Here is a 17,794-nt window from a genome sequence, read left to right as displayed (position 1 = left end):
GCAAGATCCCACCTCAAAAAAACAAACAAAAGCCACACATTGCAGATAGTAGGCAAGGGGAGATCTCACTGCTCTGTTGCCATTTGAACACTGACTTATTAGCAAACTGGATGCCTGATTGCTTCTTATGCACAAAATCATCTCTGAAGTGCAAAGGACAAATGCCTTGTCAATAACATCACCTCACCTGCAAATACTGAAGCCAAGACCCACATCCTAAGACTCGCATTTGTAGTCCATACTCTTAACCACTCTACTACAACCTGTCTATACATGTAGTCTGAGCCAATCTCCTCAGACAAACCGCAAAGCTTTGCTGTGGGTGGTTTTCAAATGAGCTCCAATTCTCTTTTCTGTGGAGCTGCACTGGTTGTTCTATTGGTTCTCTGACCACTCCTGTACCCCAGATGCAGATAAACACCCCTGTACACCAGATGCAGATAACCTCCTTTTACTGTGCCACACCTTCCACACATCTTTGACCATAGTTTCAGCTCTGAGCCAATGAGGATTCGAGTCCAGCACCACACACTCACTTCTCATCAAAGCCTCCATATCTCTAATACCTCACGGATGAGCTAGCAGCAGACCAGAGTGAGTGAAAGCAACTCCACCCTTGCCCAGTGGGCAGCCTGGCTTTGCTAGTCCCCCGTCTCCTGCAAGGGAGCCCATGCCATCCCACTCAAGCCGCAGGACTCCTAACCTCATACATCTATCCTAGATCCCTTCCAGCAGATTCCTCCCTTCCCAACAGCTCTTACCATTTTCACCTAGAGCAGAAGAAAGCTTCCTAAGTTCAGTTGCTCCCTTCTTGGAGACTTCCTGCTATATGCTATTGGGTCAGCCTATTGAACCCCCAGGAACAAGCACAGTCAGCTTTGCTAGACCTCATGGTGTCTAACACCCAAAAGCACTCATTAGCTTTCTGCAATCCAAATTCAGATTCTGTAACTGCTTCAGTTCAGCAGGCAGTGACCAGGTTAAATCTGCTGTAGGCTCCTGAAGCATTCCCATCAGGGGCTCACCTGAGACCTGCCAATGCTTTCATAACTCTGTTCACTGGACAGACAAGGAAGGAGGGGCTGCTTGATCAGCCGGGCAGTGTTCACTATTTACTTTGATAAAATCCGAATAGCACATCTCACTTGAGACTATTATTCTGGTATGAAACAAAGGCACGTTTACTTCCCAATAGTCTGATTCTAGTATGTAACAATTCAAAGGCAACAGAGTTAACCAACTATAAGACATAAAACCTTCTGTAAATTGGGGTGGGATCATCAAGTTATGAAGAGTACCTAGTGAGCCAGGAATAGGTGCTTTGTTTTGTTTTAGGACATACTGACTCTGAATCACAGAGGCTTTAGAAAACAAAACAGGTACCACTTAAAACTGTGTCCTACTAGTACAGACTTTTAAATAGGCAGGAAGGAGAGCATTTAAAGAAACACAATGGAAACAGTATTCACTGTCAATGGAGAAAGTTCTGCAATATCAAGTTTCTTCTCTCTCCCACATGAGTTATTTCTCCTCTGGTGCCGATGCTTTCCCACCATAGAAGGAATCTTCCAAATGTGGCTGAAGATGTGCTTAAAGTAGAAAACACATGCTGTGGCCTGAAGGAGGCATTCCCTCCACATCTTCTTGCCCAGGTCAGACTCCCAGGTTCTATGCTGTCCTTTTTCCTTTGTCTGAAGTCCCACTGAAGAGCTGCCCTTCCTTTCCTGTTTGAGGTCAAAGCTGCCCCGAGCCCACCACCCTCAAACACACCCCTGTAAACTGCCATGTGAGACTCACCCACCCAGGCCTGTCCTAATTGTCGCTCTTTCCTGTCTTTGCGTCTCCGTCTACTGGCTCATCAAAATGGGCACAAGGTCTGTCCCATCTCTTGAGGAAGGAATCCCCACCCGCTCAGATCGCTCAGATCTACAGTCTCCCTTGACAGCCCGGCTCTCACATAGCTCCCTCCTCACTTCCCACTCAGTTCAAATGACTACAGTCTGGCTTTTGCCCAAATCACTGAACTGAAACTACTCAGTCAGAGGTCACTAATGACCTCTAACTACCAAGCCCAGTGGAATTCCTAAGTTCTTATCTCACTTCTCTCTGGGCAGCTGAAATCGCTAACCCCTCATTCCTCCTGAAAGCTCTTGGTGTCCTGCAGCACTGACGCCTTTTGGTTTTCTCTGTGCTCTCTAATATGCCCCTCCCGAATCCTATGTGGACACACATTTCTTTTGTGGATCCTTAAAATGTTAACAGAACTGGAGTTTCCAGGCTTAACCTCCTGCCTCTGCATTCTATCGTCTCTCCTGGATGATACTAACTTCAGCTGATAAAAGTCAGCAAATCTATGTCCTCAGCGGGCTCCTCTGCCACCCATCTGATCCTTCAGACTCGATAAATCCCTCAGCAAACAGAATCTTTCCTCTAATCTTCCTCCTTGTTTATAGCTTCTATCACTGTCTGTCCACTTGGAAGATGAAGTGACAAAAGCCCACACATAAGGCTCCATCCGTCTCTTTCCCTAGCCCCCTCCACAGCTCAGTCCCCGCACCCACCTACCCAGCTCCCAAAGTCTCCACACTCTGCCATTCTCCCTGAACCTCCCGCTTCCCTCTGCCACAGCTTCCTTCTGGCTCTCATCATCTCCAGGGATGCAAACAGAACTTTCTCACCATGCTCTTTCCTCCTCCAGCCCCCAGACACTTCCCATGGTGACTAGGGAAACTGCCCGAGGCCTGATCTGATTGTGGCCCCACAATGCTCAAAGTCAATTCCAACTCCTCAGCAGAAAACCCCCCTCCTGATGGGCCGACTCCTCCAGCATCACCACCTCCCACGGTACACACTAGAGGCCATGAGCTACCAGCCCAGCAGCTCAGTTCTCCACATCCCACTACCTGTTTCACACCCTTGGGATTCAAAATACAAAAATCAGAGAAGTGAGGTGCAGGGACCACTATGCATTTGGGGCCACTGAGCTGGAATAATCTTTTCTTACTAGCGATCTTTGTGAAGGCAGAGGCCTATGACACCAGCACTTGGGAGCTTGAGGTAGGAGGATCACAAACTTGAGGTCAGACAGGGCTATACAGTCAGATTGTGTCTTTAAAAAAAAAACAGTGAAACCCTCAAGAAAAATGACTAATTCAGGTAGCGCGTGGTCAGCATTTACTGTTAATTTTGTTTATTCTTCCATGGCACTCAGGCCAAAAGAACACTGAAGAACAAATTAAGAGACATAATATTTATTGTGTTGCCATGGTTTCCAAATTAACAAATAAGAGCTATTATTCCATGTTCCTAGCAACTTCCCTTCAAACCAAATGTGAGGTATCCTTTTTCTCAATTAGACGTTGAAATGCATTGTGCTTAACAATTTTTTTTAAAAGCTTTGATACTTTTCTGAACATAGGCATTGATATGTATTAGATAAAACTAAAACAATAAAATCTGTAAAGTTTAACTCATCATGTCATAATGTCAAACAACTCTATCTTCTTTTTACTCAGAGACCTTTGACAGCAAAAACAATCTTACCAAATAAGAAAGGAAATCAAAGGTTAGGAGGTTTAATTACTGAAGTCTGGTTCCAAACTAATAAATAGCCCAAGAAAAGCAAAATGTAGTCTCTGCAATGATACAACCTAACAGAGGAGGTCTACAGAGCTATGTAAACGTATTGGGGGTGGGAGTGGGAGACACACGGGCAATGTCTTCCCATTTACAGTACTGGTACTGAATGATCTAAATGCCAAAGAAGACAGTGGACATCTCGGTCACACCCAGAAAAGGTGACAGTGGACATCTCAGTCACACCCAGACAAGGTGACAGTGGACATCTCGGTCACACCCAGAAAAGGTGACAGTGGACATCTCAGTCACACCCAGACAAGGTGACAGTGGACATCTCGGTCACACCCAGACAAGGTGACAGTGGACATCTCAGTCACACCCAGACAAGGTGACAGTGGACATCTCAGTCACACCCAGACAAGGTGACAATGAGGTCACACCCAGACAAGGTGACAGTGGACATCTCGGTCACACCCAGACAAGGTGACAATGAGGTCACACCCAGACAAGGTGACAGTGGACATCTCGGTCACACCCAGACAAGGTGACAGTGGACATCTCAGTCACACCCAGACAAGGTGACAGTGGACATCTCAGTCACACCCAGACAAGGTGACAGTGGACATCTCGGTCACACCCAGACAAGGTGACAATGAGGTCACACCCAGACAAGGTGACAGTGGACATCTCGGTCACACCCAGACAAGGTGACAATGAACATCTCAGTCACACCCAGACAAGGTGACAGTGGACATCTCAGTCACACCCAGACAGAATGAAACCTTCAGCACAATCACGCTCTCTTGACTCCAGACAGCAACAAGCCAAGCAACAGTGAAATACTGGTTTTCCTGAAATCAGTGACAAGCAGGTAGGAAGTGACAGGCAGGCAGTAAATAGGGTAGCCTGGAGAGGGGTGCTTCACCTCCTTCTCTCTCTCCCTTTTCTCCTCAGCTGAGGATAAGGGAGAAACAGGAACTGGCTCAACGCATGCACTAAGACACCTGAAGGAATTCTGGGTAGAGTTACAACTTAGACCAGCTCTTTCAGACAATGTGCTAGTAAAGTCAGTAAGCAGAAAGGAGAAGGACATTTTGATTTTTTTTAACTGGGTAGAAATGGAAAAACACTTCTCATAACTGAGAAAAGTAACTGCTATTTCACAATCATTTATGAATTTTGTGAATCAACATTCAGAACACATTTAAATTACAAAGAAGAGTAACTTTGATTCCTGGAATTATTTTTTTCTGACAAACCCAATTTGCACAGAATAATCTAAATCAAATATATAAAGCAAAAAAAAAAAGTGTCAAAGATAAAACTCTAACTTGACCTGGAACTCTTTATAACTTAGTCAAAGGGAAGTCATCTTTCCCTCACCCTAGATGATGACGATCACACTAGGAGTCCAATCGCGCCAATGTTCAATGTCTCCAATACAAAGAAGGAGAATCTGCTACGGCCACTCCTCGCTTTTGAACTCGAAGTCTGTGATCTCAAACCACCCTGTGAAGTCTCCATGTGGCTATCTCACAACCACCTGACACATGCCAACACCCAATCATGCCCCCCAATCTGGTTCTCCCTACCATCTATCCAGGTGTATTCGCCTGTGTCCTATCTCTGTCACCTACCCATAGCCACTCAAGCGCACCAACTACTCACACCTCCCCATTCCTACCGTCCCCACCACCCGTGGTTCCTGACTCACCTGAAAGCACTGATGCCTCTTCTCTGATGTGATCTCCAGCCTATACAAGCCGTCCTTTTATCAGTCCACCCCCTACACAAAACCTTCAATATTTCCCCAGTGTCCTCACACAGACAGACCCAGAAGAGTCTACCATCAGCCTCATCCCTGGCTAATCATGCTTTCTGTGCACTGAGAAGTTTAGCAACATCTTCAGCCTCTACCCACACCTGCCAGGGCACCTTCCCCATGCCACCCTTCACAGTGACAGACACAAATGTCTGCATATATTGCCAAACATCCTAGGGAACACAACTAGTCCCGAACTGTAAACTCCTAGCTTGAATCAATTAATTCCTCTTTCCTCTCCTCTGTCTGAGCTGACACCTGAAGTAACTAGAGCCCTAGATGATGCCATCCACATCTTTAAGAGCTCAGGAACTGTGGGAAATTCCAGCTCTCACCCTTCCAAGCAATATGGACTTGGCCAGGTTACTGATGTCTCTGTGGCTTATATCCAGCACTGATGAAACAGTGACCCATACAGGGCCTGAGGCTGTTCACTAAAGTACTGAGACATATAGTAAAAACTGAGTAAACCTTAGCTGCGGCTGCTGTTAGTCCTCGAATTCTATACACTCCTTCAACCTCAAAGGCTTACAAAAGCTCTCTGACAACTCCCTCTCCCTTGAGGAATAGCCCTCATCCTTCAAACCTCAGGTGAAAGGCCACTTCCTCCAAGGACGCCTTCCCAAGGCCCTCAACATGTCCCTTGTGGCACACTCTTTAATGAAACTGTTTACTGTTCTCTCAAAGCACTAAACAGTTATAAATACACACATTACATATTTCCTCCATTCTAAGAATTCCAGGGACTATAGCAGACACAGATAACCAGTTTTCAAGACAAAAGGGAATTGCTAAGTATCTGAAATCTGAGGAAGAATCCATTATGTGGGTTGTCAGTGTCTACTTTGCCTTTTGAATCTAAACTCCATGGTGGAACCATGTACTCTCTACCCTCTAAATGCAGCAGTGTCCATACACAATAGACGCTAAGTAAACGTGTACTGAAGAGTAGAAGTTTGCTCTGCCAGCCATGGCTAACCATGTCTACACAGTGAGCTCCCAGCCATGGCTAACCATGTCTACACAGTGAGCTTCCAGCCATGGCTAACCATGTCTACACAGTGAGCTCCCAGACATGGCTAACCATGTCTACACAGTGAGCTTCCAGACATGGCTAACCATGTCTACACAGTGAGCTTCCAGCCATGGCTAACCATGTCTACACAGTGAGCTTCCAGACATGGCTAACCATGTCTACACAGTGAGCTCCCAGCCATGGCTAACCATGTCTACACAGTGAGCTCCCAGCCATGGCTAACCATGTCTACACAGTGAGCTTCCAGACATGGCTAACCATGTCTACACAGTGAGCTTCCAGACATGGCTAACCATGTCTACACAGTGAGCTCCCAGCCAACACAACACATAAGGAGATCATATCTCAAAAATAAAAGAAAGAAAGGAAGAGAGAGAGAGAGAGAGAGAGAGAGAGAGAGAGAGAGAGAGAAAGAAAGGAAGGAAGAAAGAAAGAGAGAAAGAAAATTATACTTAAATTAATTAAATAAAACACAAGCTAAGTGGTACCAGATGCTTTTAATCCCAGCAGTGGGCAGGCAAAGGTAGAGGCAGGTGGATCTGTGCGTTTGAGGCCATCCTGGTCTAGAGAGTGAGTTCTAGGACAGTCAGAGATATAGAGAGAGACCCTGTCTCAAACAAACAAACAAACAAACAAACGAAAAAACCAAAGTTCATGTTTATTTAAAAAGTAACTATACCCTTAAGTGAAAGCTGGAATTAATACTCATAATTCCTGCTCACTATGGTAATCCATATTTTTTTAAAGATTTATTTTATGTATTTTATGTACACTGTCACTGTCTTCAGACACACCAGAAGAGGACGTCAGATCTCACTACAGATGGTTGTGAGCCATCATGTGGTTGCTGGGAATTGAACTCAGGACCTCTGGAAGAGCAGCCAGTGTTCCTAACCACTGAGCCATCTCCCCAGCCCCAGTAATCCATATTTTAAGAAAGCTTTTGTACTTGCCAAAAGTTTTTCTAATCTTCTATTTACCATGACCTAAAAATAACTCAATTACTCAGAGCAGCAATATTTCCATCAGCTCTCATCAGCTCTTACGGCTGCCATTCCATAAAGTACTGCTAGAATGTGTCTTTTTACCTAAGTCCAATCTGCCTCCCCATACCTTTTCCTCAAGCTGTTAATCTGTAATCAAAAACTCCACGTTTCTGGTTCTGCTAGATACCTACTGGCTATTACCTCCTTAGGCAATAAATGGCAATCCAATAAAGTCTAGTCAACAGAGGAACAGAAAGAATATACACACGACAGACTATTACTCAGCCACTAAAAAGAATTTAGGTCACCTAAAAGAAAATAGATTGTTAAGAGCCAGAGATTAGAAAGACTGCTTTAAAACCGTGTCTTCTATATATGACAGGGTCCTTGCCACTCAGAAATTCACAGCAGCTATGGCTGCCTACGCAAGACTTAGACAAGATCAAGCCAGTCAACATTTTGGCATGGACAGGGGAGGCTCTCATGAGGCCCCACCCCTAGCTAAGGAGCTATTGGCCACTGACAGCTCCAGTTTCCCAGGATGTGACCCTTGGCAGGCTGCTGTGTTCCAGCAGGTGCACCCACACCATGTAAATACAGCAGCCCTAACTGGACTTAATGGGGTTATTTAAAAAAAAAGAAAAAGGACATGAGGTTGGGAGGGAGATTGGGTGAGGGGTAGTTGGGCATAATGCAGGATGGATATGAACAATTATATTAAATGCATATATGAGATTCTCAAAAATGATAATAAACATATTTATAGAAAAAAAGACTATCTACAATCCTTTCTAAAGGTTTCAGTTTCTTCTCAGACTACTCCTTAGTATATATAATTGGGTTTTTAAGAGGGGTAAATGCTCCAATATTCTTTTTAAAAAAGTAGATTGTGTGTGTGTGTGTGTGTGTGTGTGTGTGTGTGTGTGTGTGTGTGTTTGTGTGTGTTTTCCAGAACATATGTAGGGTTCAGTGGACAATTTTGAGAGTTGTCTTTTTTAGAGTTTTACTACTATGCAGAGACACCATGACCAAGGCAAGTTTTATAAGGACAACATTTAACTGGGGCTGGCTTACAGGTTTACAGGTTCAGAGGTTCTGTCCATTATCATCAAGGAGGGAGCATACCAGCATCCGGGCAGGCACAGTGCAGGAGGAGCTTAGAGTTCTACATGTTCATCTGGAGGCCACTAGGAGAAGACTGACTCCCACGTGGTTAGATGGAGGGTCTCAAAGTCCACTTCTACAGTGACACATTTCCACCAACAAGACCACACCTACTTCAACAAGGCTACACCTCCTAATAATGCCAGGCCCTGGGCCAAGTATATTCCAATCACCACAAAAGTAGTTCTACTTTTAGCCTTGTTGAAACAGGGTCTCTCACTCTGCCCTACTATGTACCTCTGGCTAGGGATCCTCAAGCTTCCAGGCAACTCTCCTGCCTCCTCCCTTCCATCTCACCAGAAGTCTGAGAGGGTTGCAGATGTAAGCCACCACATCTGGCTCCACATAATCTCCAGGACCTGCAACTGTCAGGCTTGTGAGGCAAGCCTCATGGAACCCTCCCCGCAGCCCCCTTCAATTGTGAAACAAACACTTTGGTAATTTTAATTTTTATCTAAAAGTGTGACTTATGTAAATACTTAAGGTCACTATAAAGGACTATATTTTCATTCTTTTTAAAATATCTTTTTTAGCTAAAACTATTTGGCTTCTACTATAAAGTAATTTTATAACCGCTTTTTAGATAACCTGTTTATTTCAATACTGTCCTCCTCAGTTTTAGCTAATGTTGCGTCAAATACTATTCTAATTCTATACTCAAATGCTTGCTAAACAAGCATGAAGACCAGAGTTCAGTCACACAGAACTCATGTTAAAAAGCCGTGCATACCAATACTCCCAGCGCTGAGTAAGTGTAGAAACAAGAGGATCCTTGGGGCTAGCTGGCCGCCCATCTAGCCAAAATGCCAGCTCCAGTTCCAGTGAGAGAGCCTGTCTCAAAAGATCAGGCACAAGAGCAACAGGGTGCAGAGGGCAAAAGCCCTGATGCGCAAGCCTGATGATGTCAGTTTGAGCCTGGACACCATGGAAAAAAAAAAAAAAGACTTCTGAAAGCTGTCACCTGACCTCCACCAGCACACTGTCTCACACACAAACACACACACACACACACACACACACACACACACACACACACACACACAAAGGGGCAAAAAGCATTTGAAGAAGACACTGCATATCGACCCCTGGCCTCTATGTTTGTACACATGGACACACGATTAAACGATTAAAAAATAATCCTTAGGGGTTGGGGATTTAGCTCAGTGGTAGAGCGCTTGCCTAGGAAGCGCAAGGCCCTGGGTCCTCAGCTCCGAAAAAAAGAACCAAAAAAAAAAAAAAAAAAAAATCCTTAAAAGGTGTGGTGACACAACTCCATGTTTACGATGGGAGTGGGGATAATAAAGTCAAGAGTATCAAAATTTCAACATCTTCATAGGGATTTTTGAGGCCAGGCTAGACTGCATGAGGAAGAAACTTTTAAATAACAACAACGAAAAAGATCAAATTAAAATAGCAAGGGGATATCACTGCCATCTTGCCTAATTGAAAAATTGTTTCATAGTTACATCTGCAACTGTTCACATCTGTAGAGTGTATAATGTAGTGTTTTTAGTATAATCACAGAGTTGTTCAATCATCAGTATTGATACCTGGGCAGTCACTGTCTACTGCTCCTAGCTCTGGTATCATAATCCATCAACTTCTATGGATTGGCCTATGCGGATATTTCCTATAGCTAAAAATCACAATTAAAATGTTATAATGTATCATTCAAAAGCTAAGTGCAAACCTGCAGCTACACTTAGAATCTGAAACATAGGTGGAAGAACCTTGGGAAGGTTGAAGCTCACCTAAACAGGAGATGCTGCAGAGATTCATAAAAAACCCGTTCTTCCCTCCTACGGCCCCTCCCTTCCCCTAAGGTATCAACAAACTAAAACAAAACCTCCCAAGAAGCTGCTAGTATCTAAAGGATTAAATACGAAAGTCCCAGCAGAGCCCAGGATCCAGCGTGGTTGCCAAGCCTGCACGATGCCCTGGAATTCAGGTCCAGCATCACATAAACCACAGTGGTGACTCTTGTAATCCCACTGATGGGAGGTACAGATAGGAGGGTCGGAAGGGCAAAGGCATCCTTGGCTACACAGGAAGTTCAAGGCCAGCCTGGCCTTCATGAGACGCAGTCTTAAAAATGACAGATGGATAGACGGATGGATGGATGGAGAGAGAGATAGATAGACAGAGAGAGAGATAGATAGACAGAGAGAGAGAGAGAGAGAGAGAGAGAGAGAGAGAGAGAGAGACAAATATTTACTACGATGTTTCAAAAAGCAATCTTGGATAGGAAATCTGAGCAAACATCCTTAAGGGCAGTTTCTGTCAGCATTTACCAGCAGCTCTGAGAGCTGCATAGCTCAGTTCTCAGACCTCCAAAATTCTAAGCATACACAAAACACATAACTATAGTGAAAATTATTTTCAGATGAATTCTCAGAAAATCAGATCAGAAGGGACACAAATCTAAGTAGATGTTAGTAGGACAGATTTATGATGTAAAAGGCCAGGCATCATGTCTTGTTCCTCGAAAATACTCCACAGCCAGCTGACCAGTGAATGGCTGCCTCCCCAGCATCCATGAGCACCCCCTCTGCACCTCAGCACGCACCTCTCTGGCGATGTTACTCAAAGCTTCATCTTCTGCAGAAAATCGATCTTTCACTGGTGTTCTTTTCCTTCCAGAACCAGGAGTCCCCATCTTGTTTTTTTAATAATTTTTTAACTCTGAAAATGAGTTTACTCGTGTTCAGCACTGAAATAAACAAAAACAGTAAGTTAGGATGTTTTCATCATGGAGTTGTAAGGCTTCAACATTCAAATTTAGCACTGCAATTCTGTTTCTTCTCAAAGAAATCAGTGAGAGAATTCCTTTTCCCACCACCACATTATTTTAGAGCCTTTTAGAATATTTAAATGGATATCAATTACTAAGGTCCCTAAACTACTCACAACCTATGAGAACATTCTTAGCTCAGAAACTACAATCAAAATGTAACTGTACCTAACAGTATAAGAGTAATACGACTTCTTCTAAAATCTATTTCCAGTCAAGAAAGATGTCTCATGAAAGTCGTTCAGTCTGAAGTTTGAGGCTGCATGAGTGAGTAGCTGCAGGCAGAATGCACAACAAGCTGCATATGCCCTTCTATAAGTTCCTCTGAGAAACAACTCATTTACCCCAACCTTGGTAAGGCTACGTATTTTTTCCTAACTTTAATAAAGGAAACTGGAGACATTTCATTGCAATAGGCACACCAAGATCCCTCAAGTTAGTTTGCCCCCTTAGAACAGAGTATGTTAAAAATACAAGTAACCTTCATGTACTTGAGTTCACTTGATTCTAGACAATTAAGCAAAACCACCACACCAGAAGTGTTTTTCCCAATGACAGTCCATGCCAGCCAGTTCTATCTTTTCTGGAATAACTTCTTATTACCTTGAGTTACATTTAGTTTTTAGAAGATTTGAGTAGCTGTCTGAATGTATTCCATGTACCAACACATGTATGCCTGGCACCAGGGAGGACAGAAGAGAGCACTGGATTTCCCAGAACTAGGTCCAGACTGTTGTCGACCACCATGTGCATGCTAGGAACTGAACCCTGGGTCCTCAGAAAGAGCAGAAAGAGCTCTTAACTGCTGAGACATCTCTCTAGTCCCAAACTGGCTTATGTCTGTCAATAAAAGCAGATGCTAGGCCTGGTGGCACCCACCCTTAATCCCATCACTGGATAAACACAGACAAATGAGTTCTGTGGGTTCCAGGCCAGTCAGAGCCACACAGTGAGACACTTTCTCAAAAAATAATGCCAAAAAATTGAACTGAGGATGACCTATCTTTTCACTACATAGGTAAATCACATTTGAATAGAAGCAAACAAATTTCCAGTCTGAAAAGAACAGCTGAAAAGGTATTTCTAAGTACAGAGTAGTTGTCCTAGAAGTCTCCAATCTTTCTCCATGAAGACTCAGTGAGTCACAATTAATGCAGGCATTTAGTAAACTATTAAACATTCCAGAAATCTTCAAAGCATCTTTGATTGTCTCTTTTACCTATGTAACTTATAAAACTGACAAAGGGGGGTTGGGGATTTAGCTCAGTGGTAGAGCGCTTGCCTAGGAAGCGCAAGGCCCTGGGTTCGGTCCCCAGCTCCGGGGAAAAGAAAAAGAAAAAGAATAAAACTGACAAAGGCCATTCCTCATCTCTGTTTACAATCTAGATCGTGCTGTTTTACGGTCCTAAGGCTGAGCCCAGGGCTGCATGCTGGATAAAGCAAGAGCCATCTGAATGAGCGACCTGTTCAGGCCCCGTTTCTTTCTGCCTCTGGAGATGGGTCCTCACCAGGCTGCCCATCCTTTTGAGCACCTGAGGTTATAAACACTTCACTGTGGGGGTTGGGGATTTAGCTCAGTCGTAGAGCACTTGCCTAGCAAGTGCAAGGCCCTGGGTTCGGTCCCCAGCTCCAGGAAGAAAAAAAAAAAAAAAAAAAAACACATCACTGTGCTGGCCACAGTTTTAGGCTCTAGCTAAACAAAGAGAGCCTTGGTTATCCTCTTCATTTCACACAGGTAAGAGCAGTAGTCAAGTTAGGATTTTTGTTGACCCACGGAATGATTTGTAAAAAATTAAAATACATTTGACTATTATCATTTTATTGTGAAGAACATTTATATCATGAAAGGAAAATCTGTAAGATGTTTTATGATATCTAAAGTCTACTTCTGAGGATGTGGAGGAATACATGAGTTTGGGTATGTTTGGAGCCTTGCAGTTTTCAGACTCCTTAGCAGAAGGCAGCCAGTCTACACAAATACAGAACTAAAGAAGCTTTTCAACAGCACATGTATAAACTGTATATATTTGTTCTAAATAAAGTTTGCCTCAAAAGAAAAACTCTCTATTCAAATCTGGAAGTCAGTTAACGACGTGCAAGCTGAAGGGGGTGTTTGAATGTACCAGCATCTGCTACCGATGTACGCCACGACAAAGACGGGCAGTGGAGTCCAGACACCAGGGTCACTGCACTCAGTGACAGCGATCAACTGTTTCAACTTTTCTGTACTGTCTAAAACTTCTGTACAGTTTAAAACTTTTACATTTTTTTCTGTATAGTTTAAAACTTTCTGAATAGTTTAAAACTTTTTAAGAATATATTTGGGGAAATAATGGTTGAAAAATATAAACAACTAGGTCAACAAAAAGGCACGGGAATTAGGAATTATCCTTTTTTAAACATTTGATTTGAAAAGAAGACAAAGTAAAGGTAATCTCATACAAATAGTTACATATTAACTTAAAAAAAAAAAAAGATTGGCAAAGGAAAGAATGATCAATTCCCTGAATTAGAAGAGAGGTCAGGGGAGAAAGAGAAGCAAAAGAGATTGGTTCAAGACATCAATCCTACCAAAACCATAATGAGATTAACACATAAAATGAGTAAGTCACATGCAAAATCCATAGAAATAAAAGGTGCATCAAGACTGAAAAAGGTACAAAACATTTTAAGATGTAGCCCAGCCTGGTAACATGCAAGACTTCAATTGTTCTGGGTACAGAGTGAGAGAGAGCCTGTCTCCAAACGAATAAAGAAGGAAAACAACAGTATGAGTCAAAGCCCAGGACATCCCAGAATAAGAAAAGGAGGAAACTGAACACAAGCTCACTCTCTAAAGAGTGTGAACATCTAATGGTTTGCTAACTCACACTGTATGACGTCTAATGCCCACACTCCACAGGGTTAGCCTACCAACTATAAATGCCTTTTAAAGTCTTGTGGTCTGAACACACACTATCCTTCATACCCAACACACAGATAATCTGTCCTCTTCCTCGCCTCATAAGATGGCATGCCAATGGTTGCATTTCCTTCCTTGCCAAAATATTATTCTATAAATGAACAGTAATTGGCTACATGTCTGAGGCACTTTTTATAATAATCAGTTATCAACTGTAGAAAACCCAAACTTAATGTACTTTTACCAACAAATGCATTCTCTGCAACCTGAGAGGAAACTACTTTCTAGTGTCCTTCAAATGACCTTCTTTCTTTATGCCTGGTGAAGTATCTCAGAGGATGAAACAATGGAAAAAAGTATAGTGTTAAAGACAAAGACTTAAAATGAAAATAAACAAAAACAAGAAGAGGTCTGGGAAGACAGCTCATTGGCTTAGAGTCTTTAGTGTGCAAGCATGAGGACCTGAGTTCAAATCCCTAGCACCACTGTTAAAAATAACTGGGTGGAGCTTTGTGCCTGTAACCTCAGCACTGCAGGTGGTGACAATAGGAAGATGTCCGGGGCTGCCACCCCAAAGCAGGTTCAGCAAGAGATGGTGCTTCAGAGGAATAAGGTGGAGAATGAGAGGACACCAGGCATCCTCCTCCAGCACCACACACACGTGTGCATTATTACACACACATAATAACAATAATAAATTACAAATAAGTGAAAGTGAACCACATAAACCGGATAACAAAGAACAATGCTGAAAGCAAAAACCAAGAAATACACAATATAACTATACAATATGGAGGTTTTAAATTAAAATTAAAGGCTTTTTACAAAACATGCCATACAGCTTTACCTGTTCTACCTGCTAGCTTGAAGGCACTCCTCTAATGCTAGCACTCGGAAAGCAGAAGCAGCAAACTCTGAGTTTGAGGACAGTCTGGGCTACACTGCAAATTCCATACCAGCCAGGATTACATAGTGACACCCCCATCTCAAAACAAACAAAGAAAAGAAAAATCTATCAAGAATTTGCAAGGCACTTTTTCCCTAATATCTGTCTATCCATGTTTTTTAAGATTATTTTTATTTTTATATGAATGTATACATAAGTGCATATGTTCCACATGCATGAGTACATGTGCCCGTGGAGGCCAGAGACTCTGGTCCCCTAAAAGTGCAGTTACAAGAAGTAGCAAGCCGCCTGCTGTGAGAGCACTGAGCCGAACCGAGGTCCTCTGCAACAGCAGCGCACACTCTTAACTGACTAGCCATCTGTGCAGTGCTCCATCCACCTCTGATGAGGAGGAGAGAAGTGTGGGCTGCAGAGATGACTCAGCAAGAAACACCACTGGCTGCTCCTCCAGAGGACCCAGGTTCGATACCCAGCACTCACATGATGGCTCACAAACCTCTGTAATTCCAGTCCTAGAAAAATGCCCTCTTCTGATCTTTGTGCATACTGCATATCCATGGTACCCGGCTATACATGCAGGCAACACACTTATACATGTAAAAAGAAGAAAGTTATTTTAAGGAAGCACTATTTTTTTTCTTTTGTCACTTCTTTTAGTTTTGTATGCAAGAAACAACTGCCTATGCCAAGGCCACAATATTTACTGCTGATTCTATGATTCATGAAGTTTTATTTCTTTACAATGTGAACACATCTACTTGTCCTGGCACTATGTGCTGAAAATACTCCTCTGTCTCTAGGACTAGCACGCCACCCTTATAGAACATGAGGTGGAAAGCCAGGATGACTCCATGGGCTTAAGTGCCTGCCAAGCAAGCCGGACAACCTGAGTTCAATTCCCAAAACTCATGGAAAGGTGCAAGGAAAAAACCAAGTCCTCGGGCATTGTTCTCTTACCACCACAGCTGCACCACAGAGCCCACACACTCTGCCCATGCACACACTAGTACTAAAACAGAAATAATCACCTGGCTATCCACGTACGGGCAGAAGGCGGGGCAGGGGTGACTCGGTCCATTCCATCTACACACTTCTCTTTACACTGTGTCACGCCTTAACTGTGTGACTTTGTATAATTGTTAAAATTGGAAAAGTGCGTCGTCCAACTCTTACTCTGTTCCTTTAAGGTTTCTGACCTGAGAGTCCTGTGCACTTCCAGGTTGATTTTAGGAAGATTGTCATTTTTTTTTTTGGAAGAAATAAACAAAAAAGAAAAATGTTCTCTGAATTATAGTAGCAATTACAAGGACTATATAAATCAGTTTGCATACTACATTAGCATTATCAAGCTCCTGTCCCAAAGTAATGGGATCTTTTCAGTTGCTTTGTCGTCCTTATTTTGCCATGCAACATCATGTTTTCAGTGTACAGGTCTAGCGTTTCTTTATTAAATGCTATGTCACAAGTAGCATTTAGAAGCTAACAGATTAAGAAAATTTCTATAAACTGTCACATGTAAAGAAAATTATGTTATCACTGATTAAAAAAAAAAAAAGGTTGTGAAATCAGAATCAAGGAGAAGGTGTCAAGGACAAGCTCTGAAGTCCATCTGTAGTAGAGCCAAGAGTGGGGAGGTAAGAAACTGTACATTTTCAAACACAAGACAAGCGAGGTGTGCTGGCACACAGCTATAATCCCAGTACTTGGGAGGCTGAGCAGGGCTGTGGCCACAAGAATGACACCATTTTAGGTCTCATCCTGAGTGAGGCACATTTTTGCTCTGACATCTATGGCCTCCGAGCACACTGGCACTCATGTGTACTTTCCAACACAGACACACACATATAATTAATAGTTTCAAACTAAATTTAAAAGATTAATAATAAAACAAAATTAGGGGCTGAAGAGATGGCTCAGTGGTTAAGAGCACTGGCTTTCTTCCAGAAGAGGTCCTGAGTTCAATTCCCAGTAACCACATGGTGGCTCATGACCTATTGTCCTCTTCTAACATGTAGGTGTACATGCAGACAGAGCACCCACACATAAAACAAAACACCCATAAATAAATTTTAAAAACCAAAATTACATGAATAAATATGACTGCCCCAATTTTTTTAATCTATAATAAAACAAAACAGGAAATGACACAAGCTGAGACTAAAAGCTTAATGTCACACAGATCAACATCATGTAATAAGATGTTTCAGAAAACTCAAGGGAAACAAGAAAAGGCAAATGTAATATGCCTACTCAGTAGAAACGATGGCATAGAATCCAAGCCAGCAACTATGTTAAACTGTGCACATGCAAAACTATACACAAGACATTCTTACTTCCACCTTTAAGGTTTAAACACTGCTGATTAAAACAACACCTGAGAGCTGTAACAGAGCTACCTCCTAGCCAAAAAGCATGAATTTGGGGAGGCTGGGGAGACAGCTCAGAAACAAGCCTTTGCTGTGAAAGTGTGAGGACAAGTCTGAGTTTCCAGCAGCCATGTAGGAGACAAGCTGGGGCAAGCTGGCTGGCCAGACAGTGATCAGCAAACACCAGGCCCAGCCAGACACCGCCTTAATGCATGAGATGGAGAAAAGCTGGGACACCGGA

At 42.9% G+C, this 17,794-nt stretch overlaps 1 protein-coding gene across 47 annotated transcripts in view; it reads right to left on the bottom strand.

The window, feature by feature from the left end:
* Window positions 1-17,794, bottom strand: part of Lrrfip2 (LRR binding FLII interacting protein 2) — a 101,363-nt gene that overhangs the window by 70,766 nt on the left and 12,803 nt on the right. For all 47 annotated transcript variants that reach the window (NM_001395739.1, XM_008766619.3, XM_063265276.1 and 44 more), the window contains one exon: window positions 11,154-11,297. In NM_001395739.1, coding sequence (NP_001382668.1) covers window positions 11,154-11,243 — 90 coding nt within the window. In that variant the 5' untranslated portion in view covers window positions 11,244-11,297. The remainder of the gene's footprint in view (window positions 1-11,153; window positions 11,298-17,794) is intronic.

Source organism: Rattus norvegicus, chromosome 8 (genome assembly GCF_036323735.1).
Source record: "Rattus norvegicus strain BN/NHsdMcwi chromosome 8, GRCr8, whole genome shotgun sequence".
In the NCBI taxonomy this organism is placed as follows: domain Eukaryota; kingdom Metazoa; phylum Chordata; class Mammalia; order Rodentia; family Muridae; genus Rattus; species Rattus norvegicus.
Note: the sequence above shows the minus strand (reverse complement) of the source record. Positions and strands in the feature narration are given on the sequence as shown.